We start from the raw sequence: 15418 nt of genomic DNA, 5'->3' as shown, positions 1-15418 counted from the left end.
CATTTGCTGGTAATTCATTTTATCTCCACTTTCAATGCAGTGTTCTGCTATTGAAGACTTGTTGGGCAGCAGTAAGCATGTGTGGCGCTTATGTTCTGTATGTAAATCTTTGATTGTGCAGACCATTTTACCAATACAAGTTTCTCCGCATTCACATTGAACTTTGCACATCCTTCCTTTTTTGAGACCTAGGTCATCTTTCACTGTCTGTAAAAAAAAAGCCCATATTTTGGGTAGTGAGAAAAAAACTGATGTCACGTGGTGTTTTCACAGCAGTCTGCCAATTTTTGATAGTACCTTGCTGCAATCTGTAAAATGCCATTTTCTTATTGTCTTCTTCTGTGTTTTCGGCCTCCAAGTCATTCTTGGGGCTCTTGTGTTGCAGGGCCATCCGAATCTGTCGACTGCTGTACCCGTTCTTGTGGAAGATGGATTCCAATTGCCACAGCTCTCTTATCAGGCTTTGTTCGTCTGAAATGAAGTATCTCCTGTGTACAAGACTGTTGAGCACTGTAGTGTACACTGGAATTCTTAGGAATACTCTGTTCCACTGTGAGCTTTCAGGACAGCTAAAGATAATTGTGAAATCCAATATGCATGCTCCGATCTGTGGTTTTGGTTTCCTGAACTCTTAGACGAGAGAGGGCTACTGGCAATGTCAAAAAGGGTCCCAAACAAATAAAGGACAGAGTCAGGGACTTCAAACTTGGATGTATGACTTGAGTCGGATGATGTATATGTTATAAGACGGATATGTTATGTTGATGTTGACTTATTAAGTTTTGTGTGAGCTATTTGATTTGGGTTCTGTCTATTACTGAGTTGAAGACTTAAAAATAGGAGTTTTATGGCAGAGTTGAATTAATTTAGTAGTTCAGAAGAGTTATTGCTTTTTTAAAACACCACCTTTCCATGAAATGAAGATCAGAAGAAGAAGATCTTACATGGCTACGGGGTGGATTAGCTGGACCACAAGAATAATCCAGTAAGGCGACCGTATATTTCTGAAATTTATTAATGTCAACACATATAGAGAGAGTAACAGATCCAATATGACTGCGACAAATCACACATATCTATATAAGATGCATTACATCATAGCAATGCTTAACTAGGACATCAAGAAAAGAAAGTTTGCCATCTTTTCCAATTTACATGGCAAGCTGGATGTTTTCATGGATGGAATCCAGATGCTCTGAGAATTTCTGTAGTTTTCCACCCCCCATACAGAATACAAGCTTTATTATGGACAGTGACAGATGACACAGGTCTCAAAAAAGTGAGAGTACCAAGTTCTGTGTGAAAACAGAAAAACTTATATCGGACAAATGACCTGCACAATCAAAGATCGATGTACAAAAACAAGCGCTGCACACACTTAACCACAGCCCAACAAGTCTGCAATAGCAGAACGCAGTATTGAAAATGGACATAAAATGAATTACCAGCAAATGACTGACCCGTGCTTTCCAAAGAACCAATTGTTATCCACGTAACTCATAATTTAATAAACAGACACACTTACTTCCAACTGAGCAAGGAACGACTGCCAATATTAAGCTCCATCAAAGCAGAACACAAAATCTGGATGCAAGGTGCAACAGGGATGGCAGGCAGAAGGCAACTGCCATTTCTCCCTTGGGCCAGGGTGAGCATGCCGTGGGGCTGGTGAGGACCAAACTCTGGACCAGCAGACATAAATACCATCAGCACACAGCAGACACATCACTCTGTCGGCACCACCTGATGATGGCAGAACAGTTATTTTCTGAAATGCTGTGGATCTTCGACAACTGGATCCAGCAGTAAACCCAAGAACTCTGGAAGCAGCCTATAAGTTGGGATACCCTCACCTCCTCTCCCCACTTGCATTATCACATCATATCATGACTTAAGGGAAAGATGTTACTACTACTGCTATACATAACAACACAAATTGAGAAGTAGGGATTGGCAAAGAAAATCTGTGCCAATGAAGGCCAAGTATGGTATTTTCACAGCCTTTCGTATTTCACTTCGAAATACTTAGTTGATTATCATGTTCGATTCCGTGGGAATGATTGTGCCCCACAACCATGGTGTAATCCAAGGCAGAAAGAAGGTCAGCATCGATTGTAATCTCATCTGCCTTTTTTATTGCAGTGCAGATCTAGATTTCAACTGACAGGACGGCTACCGCCAGTGTGTTATAAATGGCCATGTAGATTGAACATAATTAGAACTATCTAACTCAGGATTAATGCTACAATGCTTGTATATGCCCTAGTTAGATTGAATGTGAGCCATTATAATTGCTTTCAGTCTACATGACTACTTTAAAGCACCAAAAACATCTGCACTGTCAGTTAAAATCTAGATCTGCGAAGCCTTATCCAAATTTCTTGAAAAAGTAATGTATTGTAGAGTAGCTTCACACCTTTGTAAAAATAAAGTTTTAACAAAATGTCAGTTTGGTTTCCAGAAGGGTTTTTCAACAGAAAATGCTATATATACTTTCACTAATGAAATATTAAATGCTCTGAGTAACCGGAAGTCACCCGTTGGGATTTTTTGTGATCTATCAAAGGCTTTCGATTGTGTAAATCATGGAATACTTCTAGATAAGCTCAAGTACTGTGGTATGAATGGGACAGTGCTCAAATGGTTTAAAACATACCTAACTGGAAGAGTGCAGAAAGTTGAAACAAACAGTTCACATAATATGCAAAAAACTGGTGATTTCTCAAACTGGGGAACAATCAAGAATGGGGTGCTGCAAGGTTCGGTCTTGGGTCCTCTGCTGTTCTTAATATATATTGATGACTTGCCATTCTATATTCACGAAGATGCAAAGCTGGTACTTTTTGCCGATGATACAAGTATAGCTATCACACCCGACGGACAAGAATTAACTGGTGAAATTGTAAACGATGTTTTTCAGAAAATCATTAAGTGTTTCTCTGCAAATGGGCTCTCATTAAACTTTGACAAAACACAGTATATACAGTTCCACACAGTAAATGGAATGACCCCATTAATAAATATAGACTTCGATCAGAAATCGGTAGCTAAGGTACAATATTCAAATTTTCTAGGTGTATGCATTGATGAGTGGTTGAAGTGGAAAAAACACACTGAGGATCTGCTGAAACGTTTGAGTTCAGCTACATACGCTATTAGGTGTGGTAAGCTAATTTACTCAGATGTATATCACCAAAATTTGCAATGACCCTATTTTCATTCTCTGCTTTCGTATGGCATCATCATATTCTGGGGTAACTCATCATTGAGTAAAAGAGTGTTCATTGCACAAAAGCGTGTAATCAGAATAATTGCTGGAGCTCATCCAAGATCATCCTGCAGACACTTATTTAAAGATCTAGAAATCTTCACTGTAGCCTCACAATATATATATATTCACTTATGAAATTTGTTATTAACAATCCGAACGAATTCAAAAGTAATAGCAGTGTACATGGCTACAACACAAGGAGAAAGGAAGATCTTCACTACTCAACGTTAAATCTAACTTTGGCTCAGAAGGGGGTAAATTATGCTGCCACAAAAGTCTTTGGTCACTTACCTAATTGCATCAAAAGTCTGACAGATAGCCATATGGCATTTAAAAGGAAATTAAAAGAATTTCTTAATGGCAACTCCTCCTACTCATTAAATGAATTTTTGGATATAGAAAGTGGGTAATTTCCCAACCTCCAAAAAAAAAAAAAAAAAAATATATAATAATATTAAAAAAAAATTAAAAAAATAAAATTATTATTATTAAGTGTCATGTAATATTTTGTCTAATGTAATATCTTGTATAGAAACATTTTATTAACCTGACATGTTCCACATCATTATGAAGTGTCGTATTCATGATCTATGGAACAAGTACTAATCTAATCTAATAAGACAAGACAGATGACATTACGACAGATGCTGGTCCTCCCTCCTTTCCTAGTTTGTTGATTTTCTTTTTACCATAATGGAGGGTGGGGGGGTACAGTCGTTACTGTCATGTAGACAATATGAGGAGTGCTTGCACTACAAGTGATGTTGGCAACAAGTTTGACACACACACTTTCTTTATATGAGGTAGTGTAAATGCAGATTGCTGATTAAACATGCACTACTCAGGAATAAAGACATTGGACACCACTGAAATCCACTCCTTACAGCCAAGAATTATCAAAAGGCAACTATCATTTTTCAGACCTCTGGGGCAATAAAGACATGATGCTTCGGCGGGACAAGGTTTTGTTAGTAACTGGATGTTAACATCTCCATCTTCCATCAAAGGTGGGGGTAAAAAATATTCTGGATCTGAAAGAAAAAAAATGTATTTCGAAATTAGGAGACCATGAAGGGAAAAAATGAATTTACTTTGTTTCTTATCACAGTCCTTTTAAAAAAGTTCCTATTTGCATTGAATTCATCCTTGACTATCATTTCACACTTGCAGAAATCTCACCAGTGCACAATAACGAATTCAGATCAGAAATATTGTTATGTTATTTGTATTGTATTCCATATATTCTGGGGAGAGGACTCTCACGAATGAGAAAAGAAGTTAAAAATGTCCAATTTCTTAGAGTGCAACACAACAGAATAATAACATCCAATATTTAATATAAAATTTTTAATATTAGTGCAATACACACACACCACACAAACCACAGCATTACAGTCAATGTAATGTGTGTGTGCATGTGTGGTTTAGATACTTCTGAAGGATGATATTGCCTGGAAGCTCAGCAGAGTACTCAATCCTCTCTGTGTTAAACTTTCAAAGCCTCGCCTGTACTGAGAGTGATTAAGTATACTACTTCCTTTAAAAAAATGCAAACATTAATATATTACTAAACGACTAACCTGGTGCATTGTGCACTGTCCCACTTGAAGCTTGCCTATCAACAGCTTCCAGGGACAAGAAAAATTTGATTTTCAGTATTTCATTTAACTACTGATGGAATTGAAAAAATTTAAATGTTGTCACAATCGACTCATTAAGAGGTATAAAAACTTATGTTAATGGTTTAACACAGTAGGATAAGTATTACACAAAGAAACTGTGTACTCGTATATGGCTCAAGGCAGCCTGACTCAAAGTTTGCGAATTATCCAGACTATATTCACCCAGGATTTGAGAACAGAAGTATTTAGGGGCTTTAGACATAATTTCAAACTTTTTGTAAACTTTCCTCAGTTAGGAGCTTAATGTCAAATACTTAACACATTAACTCATTTGTTAAATAATCAGATGTATTAGGCTGTTTTATACATGGGAGTTTGATTCTCTTACAGAACTGCGAATGGAGGTTACTAGTCACATTATAATAAAAAATGTTCGCTTTGAAGCGTGTAGAAAATCACACCTGACTCACTGCTGCACACATTTTGCTAAGCAGTAGAGAGTATGCCACAGTAATGACAACCAACATAACATTACTTTTATCACAGCAGCCCAATTCCAATCCTTGGCAAAAAGGGGACAGTGAAATTAATGGAAAACTTTATGATAAAATGTGCCTGCAGTCTTTTTCTTTACTTCACCAGTGCACATTCGTAAGTCATATCTTCATCTTCTATATCTTGTTTACAGTGTTTATGCATAAACAACATGTGGAAGTACTTCATGTACAAAAGACAGTAGGCCTACTGTATCATTAAGTTACCCAACATTACTTTTACTGGTTTTGTCCACTCGAAGTAAAACTTGGCAACATAAGACATTCTACAATTATTCATGTTTCTTCTACATCTGGAACAGAACAACAAAGTTATTGACAGCTAGTTGTTTACAGGATAGCTACCATGGAAACAACCGGAAATTATCATGCCTGCTATTCTGTCCATCACTGTGGCAACTGGCACTGGAGGTAGAAGAGCAAGAATGACAGTCAGTTCCAGAAGATGCTTTTGACTGGTAATGCAACAACTGTGGTCAGTTTTTGTCGTTAGCAGTGTTTCTGTGTGCAGCGTTCACATTTTACATGACGGAATGTCCTACACTAGCTGTGTAAGTGTGTAGAAAACTGGTATGACTATTACCACCCTGCCTAGCAAATCGTATACTGCATGTTAATGGACATAATGTGAATATTTCCTGGCAGAAGCACTCAACTGCTGCTGGGGAAGCCATCTTCTTTGTGCAGACTAACATGGACCGACAACATCATCCCCTCCTGTGCTTGACTGTTATGCAGTTTTGTTATTTGGCTCAAGCTATAGACACAATCATAGAACATTCTTTAAGTTGCGAAGAGTCTTGAGTAGTGCATGGTTTCTGATGACGGCCAGAGCACCTGTATATACAAAACTTGCAATGATTAAAAGCATGTTCTGTGATTGCACCTCTGAAGAATAAAAATAATTCTATAATAAATGTTTATCATTTTTCTCCAAAAGACAGAGCTACCTATTTTATAATAAATTCTACACCTACTAATACATCAAATACGAACATAGGGACTGTAATCACAAAGTAAGGCAGATAGAATGACTTAGTAAGCAGAGAAATAGCTGCTTTCTGGTAGGTCTCTCTTTCCTAGGAGCTCTGGGTACCATTTCCTATTTCTCGTGCCCTTCCCACCCCACCAGTTTTCTTTCCTCCAATCCTGTCCTCTTTTTAGTTATAAGGCGAGGTATCCAGTCCTGAAAACTAACTGTTTCATACCTTTCTGTGTGTTTCTATCTGCTACTGCTGCTGCTGCTTGGCAAGTACATTTCCTCAGTACATATTTTAAATACTTTCAGAGTTCACTGTTTCATTTCATGCAAATTCATTAGCTGGTAACTTGAACACAATTTTCTGCTGATATCCTACACTGTCAATAACTCCTAACACCATTTATTCATATGCTTAACATTACTCATTCAACAGCATTAAAATGCTGCACCTATTGTAAACAGACGAGGCTCCATAGTCGTGCAGAAGGTGTTTCCATCCATCAGCCCAATCTGTGCATTGGCTGGTTGGTGACGCAACAAGTGCTTTTTGGGAGGTATCATGTCTTCAAGAACCTCCTTGTGTGGTTCCATCACTTCTGTGACCGTCTTGTTCTGTATTTTAGCCAGTACCTCCAATGAATGCATAGTCTGAAAAATAATAATAATTTGGTGAGCAGCAAAATAACTAATGATGGAGAATTACAGCGAGTATGAATACAGACTGGCATTGGCCATAAAAGAATTCAGAGAAAAATAAATTTATTAACACCGAATATAAATTTAAGTGTTAGGAAGTCTTTTCTGCAAGTGTTGTACAGAAGTGCAATTTGGACAATAATCAGTACAGAAAGGAGAACAGATGCTTCTGAAATGTGTGCTGCAGCAGAATGCTGAAGATTGTATGGCTAGATCAGATAAATAACCTAGGAGATGGTACTAAATCAAATCAAGGAAGAAAATGTATACATCTTTACTAAATTAGGGACCTCTTCATAACACACACACTGAAACATCAAGGAACAATCATCTGGCAATGGAGTGAGATGTGCATTTGTGAGGGGTGAGGTTGGATGGGGGTGGGGGTATTTGTAGAGAGACTTCATTAATGTAAAAAGTTCAAAGGAATGCAGACAAAAGTGATATTTGAGGAAGAAAGTGTAGCCATTATGTCTGGTATAGTTACAATGAGAATGTAAGAAGAATATTAGGGCGTATACAGGATGTTGTTTTCCCCCCCTCACTCAATACAAAAATGAAATACGACAGAAGATCAATGATATTGGTACGAAATACCCACCAGAGTGCACATGACTTGTGGAGCACATATGCATATGTATGTGAAAATACTGCAAATCATACAGGAAGTATCGTGTAACAAAGAGGATGGTAATGACAGAGAAAGATCTTCAATTTGTTTATCAACTCCAGCCTCCCATATGGCTAGCAGACCTTGACTCTGTAATGGATCTGGGAGATGTTATTTTCTTTACCGTATTTGTCGATACCGAATTGTAAATGTTTTCTTATATTTTTGTCAGGATTTATTATAATTTGTCTTATTATATGTTAATGTACTTCTGTTTTTGAGAGTAAAAGCATATTGATTACTATTAGAATATGTATCGAAGAATAGCAAAGAGACTGATTACAACTGGAAGATTGTGTGTGGTGTAAAACATCTTTGACGTTGGAGTCATCTTTGACTATAGTAAGTCGGCAGCTAACTCTTGGTGTGTGTTGACCATGGTGTTGACGGAAGAACAATTTGAAGTATGTTACTATTATTTTTGTATTAACTAAAAAAGAAGAAATTACATTTGAAGAAACTGTATTTGAAACACCAAAATGAGAGAAACACGTTGAACCACGTCAATTCTGCAACCAACAAAGATGCATTGTGGAATCATTCTCAGACAACTGAAGCCAAGACTATATCGCCGTATAAACGTCTAATGGAAAAGGTACTGTCACGAAATATGGCAAATTTAAGTAAATAAGAAAAAACAGTGATCATATTTTCAACTTGTGTCTTAGCCGTATTTCAACTGGGGGCTCAGCCGGGATAACATTTAGCCGTATTTCAACTGGGGGCTCAGCAGCCGGGATATCGTGTTCACGAGATTTTCAACAGTGCTACGAGGAAGAAAATTTGTGTGTGTTAATACCAGTTTCTTCAGAATGTGTGTTACAGTGTTTGTGTTCATCGGGAAGTAAAAGTTTTGGAGAAGAAATGTTTCGGCGAAAAATATAATTTTCGACAGAAGAAAATATTTCAAGAATTTTGGTCAACAATCACATGGATGGAAAACGTGGTTTTGCAACAGTAGAAGAGTGTTCCAGATAAGTCACGAAACCATCGTATTTTGTTAAAACAATTTTTTTATCTTGTTCTGTATTGTTGTGCATAAATTTTTGTTCTTCACAATGACTTATGAGATTTTCGAGAGTATTGTGCCTAAAGTAGAAAGTAGTAATTTAATAGACTTCGAACATCAGGACAGGTCAAATGAAAGTGAAAGAACCGATAAGTTTGATTTAAAAAGTTTTCTTGTAAATTTCACGAAAGAAATTAAACAAACACTTGACGACAATAAGACTTACTGGGATGAAAAAATTGATAACATTTTGTTGCAAGTCCAAGCAGTCAATACCCAAGTGGGTGATCTTTCGAACAGAGTTGACAATGCTGAGGAAAAAATTGAATCTGTGGAAGCAAAAGTAAATGAAATTGATGCTAAATTGAGCGGTGAAATTAATACTGTAAAAAATGAGTTACTGGCAGATAGGGAAATAAATTTAATTGATTTTAATGACATTAAAGGGGAAATTAAAATTTTGGATGAGAATACAAAAGTTTTAGTAAAAAATGTAGAACAAAAAACTGACAATCGTTTGGTTACTTTAGAAGAAAAAGTAGAATGCAATGATTTAGAAAACAAAAAATCTGTCAAAGAACTTAGCGAAAAAATTGAAAGTTTTAACATTGAATTTCAAAGCAAAAATTACAATGTCAACTCATGTAATCTTGTATCTAATATTCCAGTGAAGCACTTTTCGGTAGATGGACCCTTACATCCCGTTGATTTTATGCAGTATTGTAAAGATTGTTTTTTACCTCACTCACCAGATGAAATAAAAATTAAATTTGTGAAAAAATTCTTGGAAGGGGAAGCTTTGACTTGGGGAAACCAGATTGTAACTTTGGGGATGACATTTTCAGAATTTGAATCAAAATTTATGGAAAATTTTTGGGATGATCTTAAACAAACTAGAATCAAAAGTGAATTTTTGAATGGGCGAAACTATAGAGAATCAGATGGGAGCATGAAACAATTTTGCAAAAGTGAACTTCAAAAACTTATTCATTTAACAAAACCTTTGGATGACTTGATCAAAATTGATACCTTAAAGAGAAGATTGCCATCAGCAATGCAGTTGAGTTTAGTTCATTGTCCTGATAGTAATGTAGAGCAGTTTCTCAATTATATTGAAAAGTTGGATAGGGTAACAACAACAACACACAGTGGGTTTACTCAGAAAGGTAACGGTCAAAATTGGGGAAATGATAACTTTCAAAAAAGGGAACAAAACAATTATCATGGTGTTAGTCAAAATTCAGGGGGATATAACAATTTTCAGAAGAAGGACCATAATTTTTATCCAAAACAAGAACATGATTTTCGCGGTAATAATCAACAAAGTAGAGAAAACTTTAGGGATCAAAATCACAGAAATTTTGATAGAGGTCAATACGATAGAAACTATCGACAATCAGGTAATGTTTGGCATAGGAATGGGAACAGAAATGTGGATCAGAGGCATTGGCAGAACCACAATCAGCAGTTCAAACAGGAACAAGTTGTAATTCAGGAAACAAAAAACGAGTAGACGCCCCCTTGAAGGTCCGCAAGGTTGAGGCAGAAGGTGATCATGATGAAAGGACCAATGGATGTGAGTATCATAAACCCAAACATGACAGTTCCAAACCTAAGCTATCACATGAGGTTATTAGTTGTTACTTATTGAAGAAATTTCAAGAGGAAAATAATATTGATAAAAATAAAATTTTCAGTACACAAGAACATACAGTAGATAAAAGTAATTGTGATCCATTTAATTTAACAGAATTTTACACTTGGGCAGAAAAGAACAACATTTTGTCAGATGATGTAATTTGTAGTAGTTCAGAGATGTGTGTGAATGAAAGAGAGAATGCATGCTGTGAGAATGAAAATATTGGTGAAAGGGATCTGGTAACTTTAGAAAGGGGAAATTATATTTTGGGGGATAATTTGAATGTGTATGACTTGAATATGTATAATGATAATGATGTTGTTGATAAAGTTGATAATGATGGTAATGGTATTGATGATGATGTTGAGGAAAGGTATTTCATTAGTTTAAGTAGGGAGTTGGGTATACACATGGTTGAAAATGGATTAAATAGTGAGAATATTATAGAAATTCCCAGGGATGTTACCAGGATGAATAAAGCTCACAAGATGGATGTATGTGAAAGTGTGAATTTTGATGTTGTTGGTAAAGAATCTGACTACACAAATAACGGTGCCACATGTATAACTTGTAGCCTAAGTGAAACTTTTACAGATACTAATGACACACACACATTTCTTATGAATATATGGCTGAACAGTGAAACTATTTCTTTTGACAAGAACTTTAGAAAGATGCTTATTAATGTATGTGAAACTGTATGTCCTGAGTGGTGGAAAAAGATGAGATATTTTATTTTTGAAAAGCTGAAGGATAAGTACTTCAATAGTAAACAATGTGATTTGGATGAAAATTCTTGGCTATTTGAGATAATAGAGAGTACTAATGATAATTTTGTGTCTTGTGCAAATTTTATAACTGTGACAAATAATACATGTAATAATATACCATATGATTCTGATAAGTATAGGTTTGGGGAAATTGAAAGTGATTTGTTACATGAGGATACAGGTTCTGAGAAAAGTGATCAATTTTGCAGTCCTTATATAAAAGTTCAAATTGGGTCATGGATTGGTAAATGTTTAATTGATACAGGAAGTGAGATCTCGGGAATATCTGAATGGTTAAGCAAGAAATTGAAAGTGGGGAAAGATTATGTTGAAATGCCAGTTGTTGGGGTAAAAATAAAAGGTGCTACTGGGAAGAGCAGTAAATTGGTAAAAAGCCAGGCTTTAGTGACATTTTTAATTGAAGGCAAGTTGTTCACACATGGATGTTTTGTAATTCAGGAATTTAATGAGGATTTTCTTTTGGGTATGAATTGGATAGTAAAAGTAAATACAGCATTTGATTGGGTTGGAAGAAAACTTTTGATAGAAACTAGTGAAAGGGAATACATTCAGACAAATTTTGTGAACACACTTGGTGATCAGAGTAATGGAAATTTTGACAGTATCAATTTACTAAAAGAAAATAGATTGGAGAATATTGAAACTCATAGAGTTGATACTGATGAAGTTGAATTTGGGAATTTAGTAAATTTGAAAATTTCAGAAACACAAAATTTATCTGGGGAGCAAAAACAACAGTTAGAAAATCTGCTGTGGGAATACAGTGATGTTTTCAGTGACATACCTGGTAGGGTAAAGGGTTATCAGTGTGAGCTTCAGGTAAAATCTCATGAACCATTTTTCATAAAACCATACAGTATTGCAATATCAAAAAGACCTGCTGTTGAGAAAGAGCTGAAAAAGATGGAAGGATGTAATATAATGGAAAGGAGTATCAGTGCATATAATAATCCTCTAGTAGTAGTTTCGAAAAAAGATGGTGGAATAAAACTGCATAAACAGAAATCACAATTTCAAAATTTAAATAACCTATTATCATCTAAGACAAAAGTCCTCCACTGGAATATGCTTGTTAGAACAAAACTACCTGTACAACCACGTATGTATATTTCCATGTATAAATTAATAATGTGAGGACATGCATGCAAAGGTATAAGTTTCAAAACCAATTTTAGATAAAGCCTCATGATATATGAGCAGTTTATTGTTGTTTATACTGATGTTGTGGGGAGCAAAAGTACTCTTCACAAGAATGTGATTTGTAGTAATATTGTAGTAGAGGAAAGTGTACATAAATAATTGCAAAAAAAAAAATTTAGATAATACTGATGTATCTTTAGCTGTACTAAAAGAAGAAAATCATATGAAAAAAAAATAAATACAAAATAAAAAAAACATGAGTAAAAAAAATTAAAAAGAAAATCATAAGCAAAAGAAAAATATACAAAAAACAAAAAAACATGACTAATAAAAAATATAAAAAATAAAAAAAATCAGAAGTTAAAAAAATATATATATATAAAAGGCAAATATAGAGAAAAACACATTACACTATATATGTCCAGTATCGTTTTTACTGTACAATATGTAAGCATAATGAAATTAACATTGATTAAAAAAAAGAAAAAAAAAATTTTGAAACTTATTGTAGGAAATGAGTTTTGCCTTTCTATTATTTTCAATCTGTATGCTGTATGTTAGAATATTTCTCATGTATGTTTTATACCATGTATATTTGTCATGTCAAATAATTTCTTTACTTGAATTTTTGTGTATGAGATTGATGGGGAAGTATCATTGCAACAACAGCCAGTAACCAGTCCACAGATTCAAAGAGTCCAAATTCGGAAGAGGTTATCAGACTGCATCATTAATGTACTAATTGTGTAATACAGATCCATTACTGAGTGTGGTCGGGATTTTGTTGTATATGTCCATAACAACAAAAGCCCTGGGGAGCAGTTGTAATGGATCTGGGAGATGTTATTTTCTTTACCGTATTTGTCGATACCGAATTGTAAATGTTTTCTTATATTTTTGTCAGGATTTATTATAATTTGTCTTATTATATGTTAATGTACTTCTGTTTTTGAGAGTAAAAGCATATTGATTACTATTAGAATATGTATCGAAGAATAGCAAAGAGACTGATTACAACTGGAAGATTGTGTGTGGTGTAAAACATCTTTGACGTTGGAGTCATCTTTGACTATAGTAAGTCGGCAGCTAACTCTTGGTGTGTGTTGACCATGGTGTTGACGGAAGAACAATTTGAAGTATGTTACTATTATTTTTGTATTAACTAAAAAAGAAGAAATTACATTTGAAGAAACTGTATTTGAAACACCAAAATGAGAGAAACACGTTGAACCACGTCAATTCTGCAACCAACAAAGATGCATTGTGGAATCATTCTCAGACAACTGAAGCCAAGACTATATCGCCGTATAAACGTCTAATGGAAAAGGTACTGTCACGAAATATGGCAAATTTAAGTAAATAAGAAAAAATAGTGATCATATTTTCAACTTGTGTCTTAGCCGTATTTCAACTCCCACACATAAACAAAGATAAAATCAAATTGACATGCAGGGTGTTAGTACCTTTATGTTAAATATAGCATGAAGAGAGAGATGTATAAAACATTCTCAATTTACTTGTCATGTCAAATCTGGGTAAAACCTGGAGCTTTCGATGACACCCTCAATCACGTTCATCAGGAATGATTACTGGTGGGGCTTGTGTAGTGATCATTCATAGCTCATACCTGACTTGTAACTGGTCGGTGTATGTCACCATTACACCGTACTGCCAGAGAGTGTCCTCCTCTGTAATGATGGTTCCAGAAATCATGTAGAAATTTAAGCAATTCTGTGCATTTCTCTGTCTCCTCAGTGTCTAAGAGCACACTTCCATGCACTGCTAATTTCAGAGTTGCTGTCCTGAATGTGGCTGTTTTCAAACTTTCTTATTTTAGGTGCACCTTCAATAATAGAATCCTAGTATGTAGAAGTGTGGGACAAGATTTTAGTTTCATGGAACATTATTCTGTTTTTATTTGTGAGACTGTTCAGCAACTGCCGTTTTTCCAAATCCTCTATTTTTAATGTGCCTTTGATGTCTGCCACAGTGGTCAAGAATAGTATGAACAGACTGACAAATGTAGTTGCTTCCACATTCTAAAAAGTCTTCTACCTCTACACTACGCAAGGCACACCTTACAGTATGCAGCAGAGGGTACTTTGTGTACCACCATCACTTCCTCCTGTCCTGTTCCAGTCACAAACGGTTAGCAGGAAATATGACACGAGTCAGCTACCATGAGAGCTCAAATCTCTCTATGATATGTTCTTGGTCTTTTCTCAAAGATATATGTAGCAATAAGCAATAAACTGGTTGAAAGTAAATTCTCAGAATTTCAGCAGTAACCCTCACTGTGATGCAATATGCCTCTCTTACAGCGTCTGCTGCTTATAAATTCCTGAGCTTAGCAGGCTGCTGGATCTCCTTTGTCTTCTTGTTGGTCAGAAAGAAAAGAGGTTTTACACCTCTTCTTCCCAGGACCCAACATATTTTGCTATTTGCAGCTCTTCAGAAAGGAAGAAATGCAATTGGTAGTCATCACTTTATTTTTAAATTTTTCACTTTTTTGTTTATTGAGATTTCACCCAGATTGCAAGCAATAAGCAATGTGAGAGTGTTTTATACAACTTCGATAACATGAAAAGACAGAATTAGAAATAAAGCTTTAGGAAAGAAAGGGTGGTATTGTTCACTGGGAGACCTCAAGGGTTAGGCTGAGTTGCCTCATTAAAAAGGGTTCCTATCCTCTGTGAACAATGGTTGTATTCCTTGCAGTGTGCGACAGTTGCCTTCTATGTGTATCTGCAGAATTTAGGTGACTGTACTGGATGTATGTACAGTGAGGTGATACAAGTCTTGACATACCTCCTTATAATGAGTCAGGCCTACCTTTGGCCAGGCTTAGTGCAACAACTCGACATGGTATTGACTTAACAAGTCATTGAAAGAAAGTCCCCTGCAGAAATAGTGAGCCACTGTGCCTCTATAGCCGTCCCTAATTGGGAAAGTGTCATCGGTGCAAGATTTCGTGCGTGAACTGACCTCTCGATTAAGTCCTGTAAACATTCGATGGGATTCATGTTGGGTGATCAGGCTAGCCA

General features: G+C 35.7%; 1 protein-coding gene across 1 annotated transcript in view; it reads right to left on the bottom strand.

Annotated features, from left to right (window-relative positions):
• LOC126146787 (transformation/transcription domain-associated protein) overlaps positions 1 to 15418 on the bottom strand; it is a 508296-nt gene that overhangs the window by 324688 nt on the left and 168190 nt on the right. The window contains exon 25 of the mRNA XM_049915647.1: positions 6879 to 7077. Within this exon, the coding sequence (XP_049771604.1) occupies positions 6879 to 7077 (199 nt within the window). The remainder of the gene's footprint in view (positions 1 to 6878; positions 7078 to 15418) is intronic.

Source organism: Schistocerca cancellata, chromosome 1 (genome assembly GCF_023864275.1).
Source record: "Schistocerca cancellata isolate TAMUIC-IGC-003103 chromosome 1, iqSchCanc2.1, whole genome shotgun sequence".
NCBI classification, from domain to species: Eukaryota; Metazoa; Arthropoda; class Insecta; order Orthoptera; family Acrididae; genus Schistocerca; species Schistocerca cancellata.
This window is presented reverse-complemented; position numbering and strand designations above follow the sequence as displayed.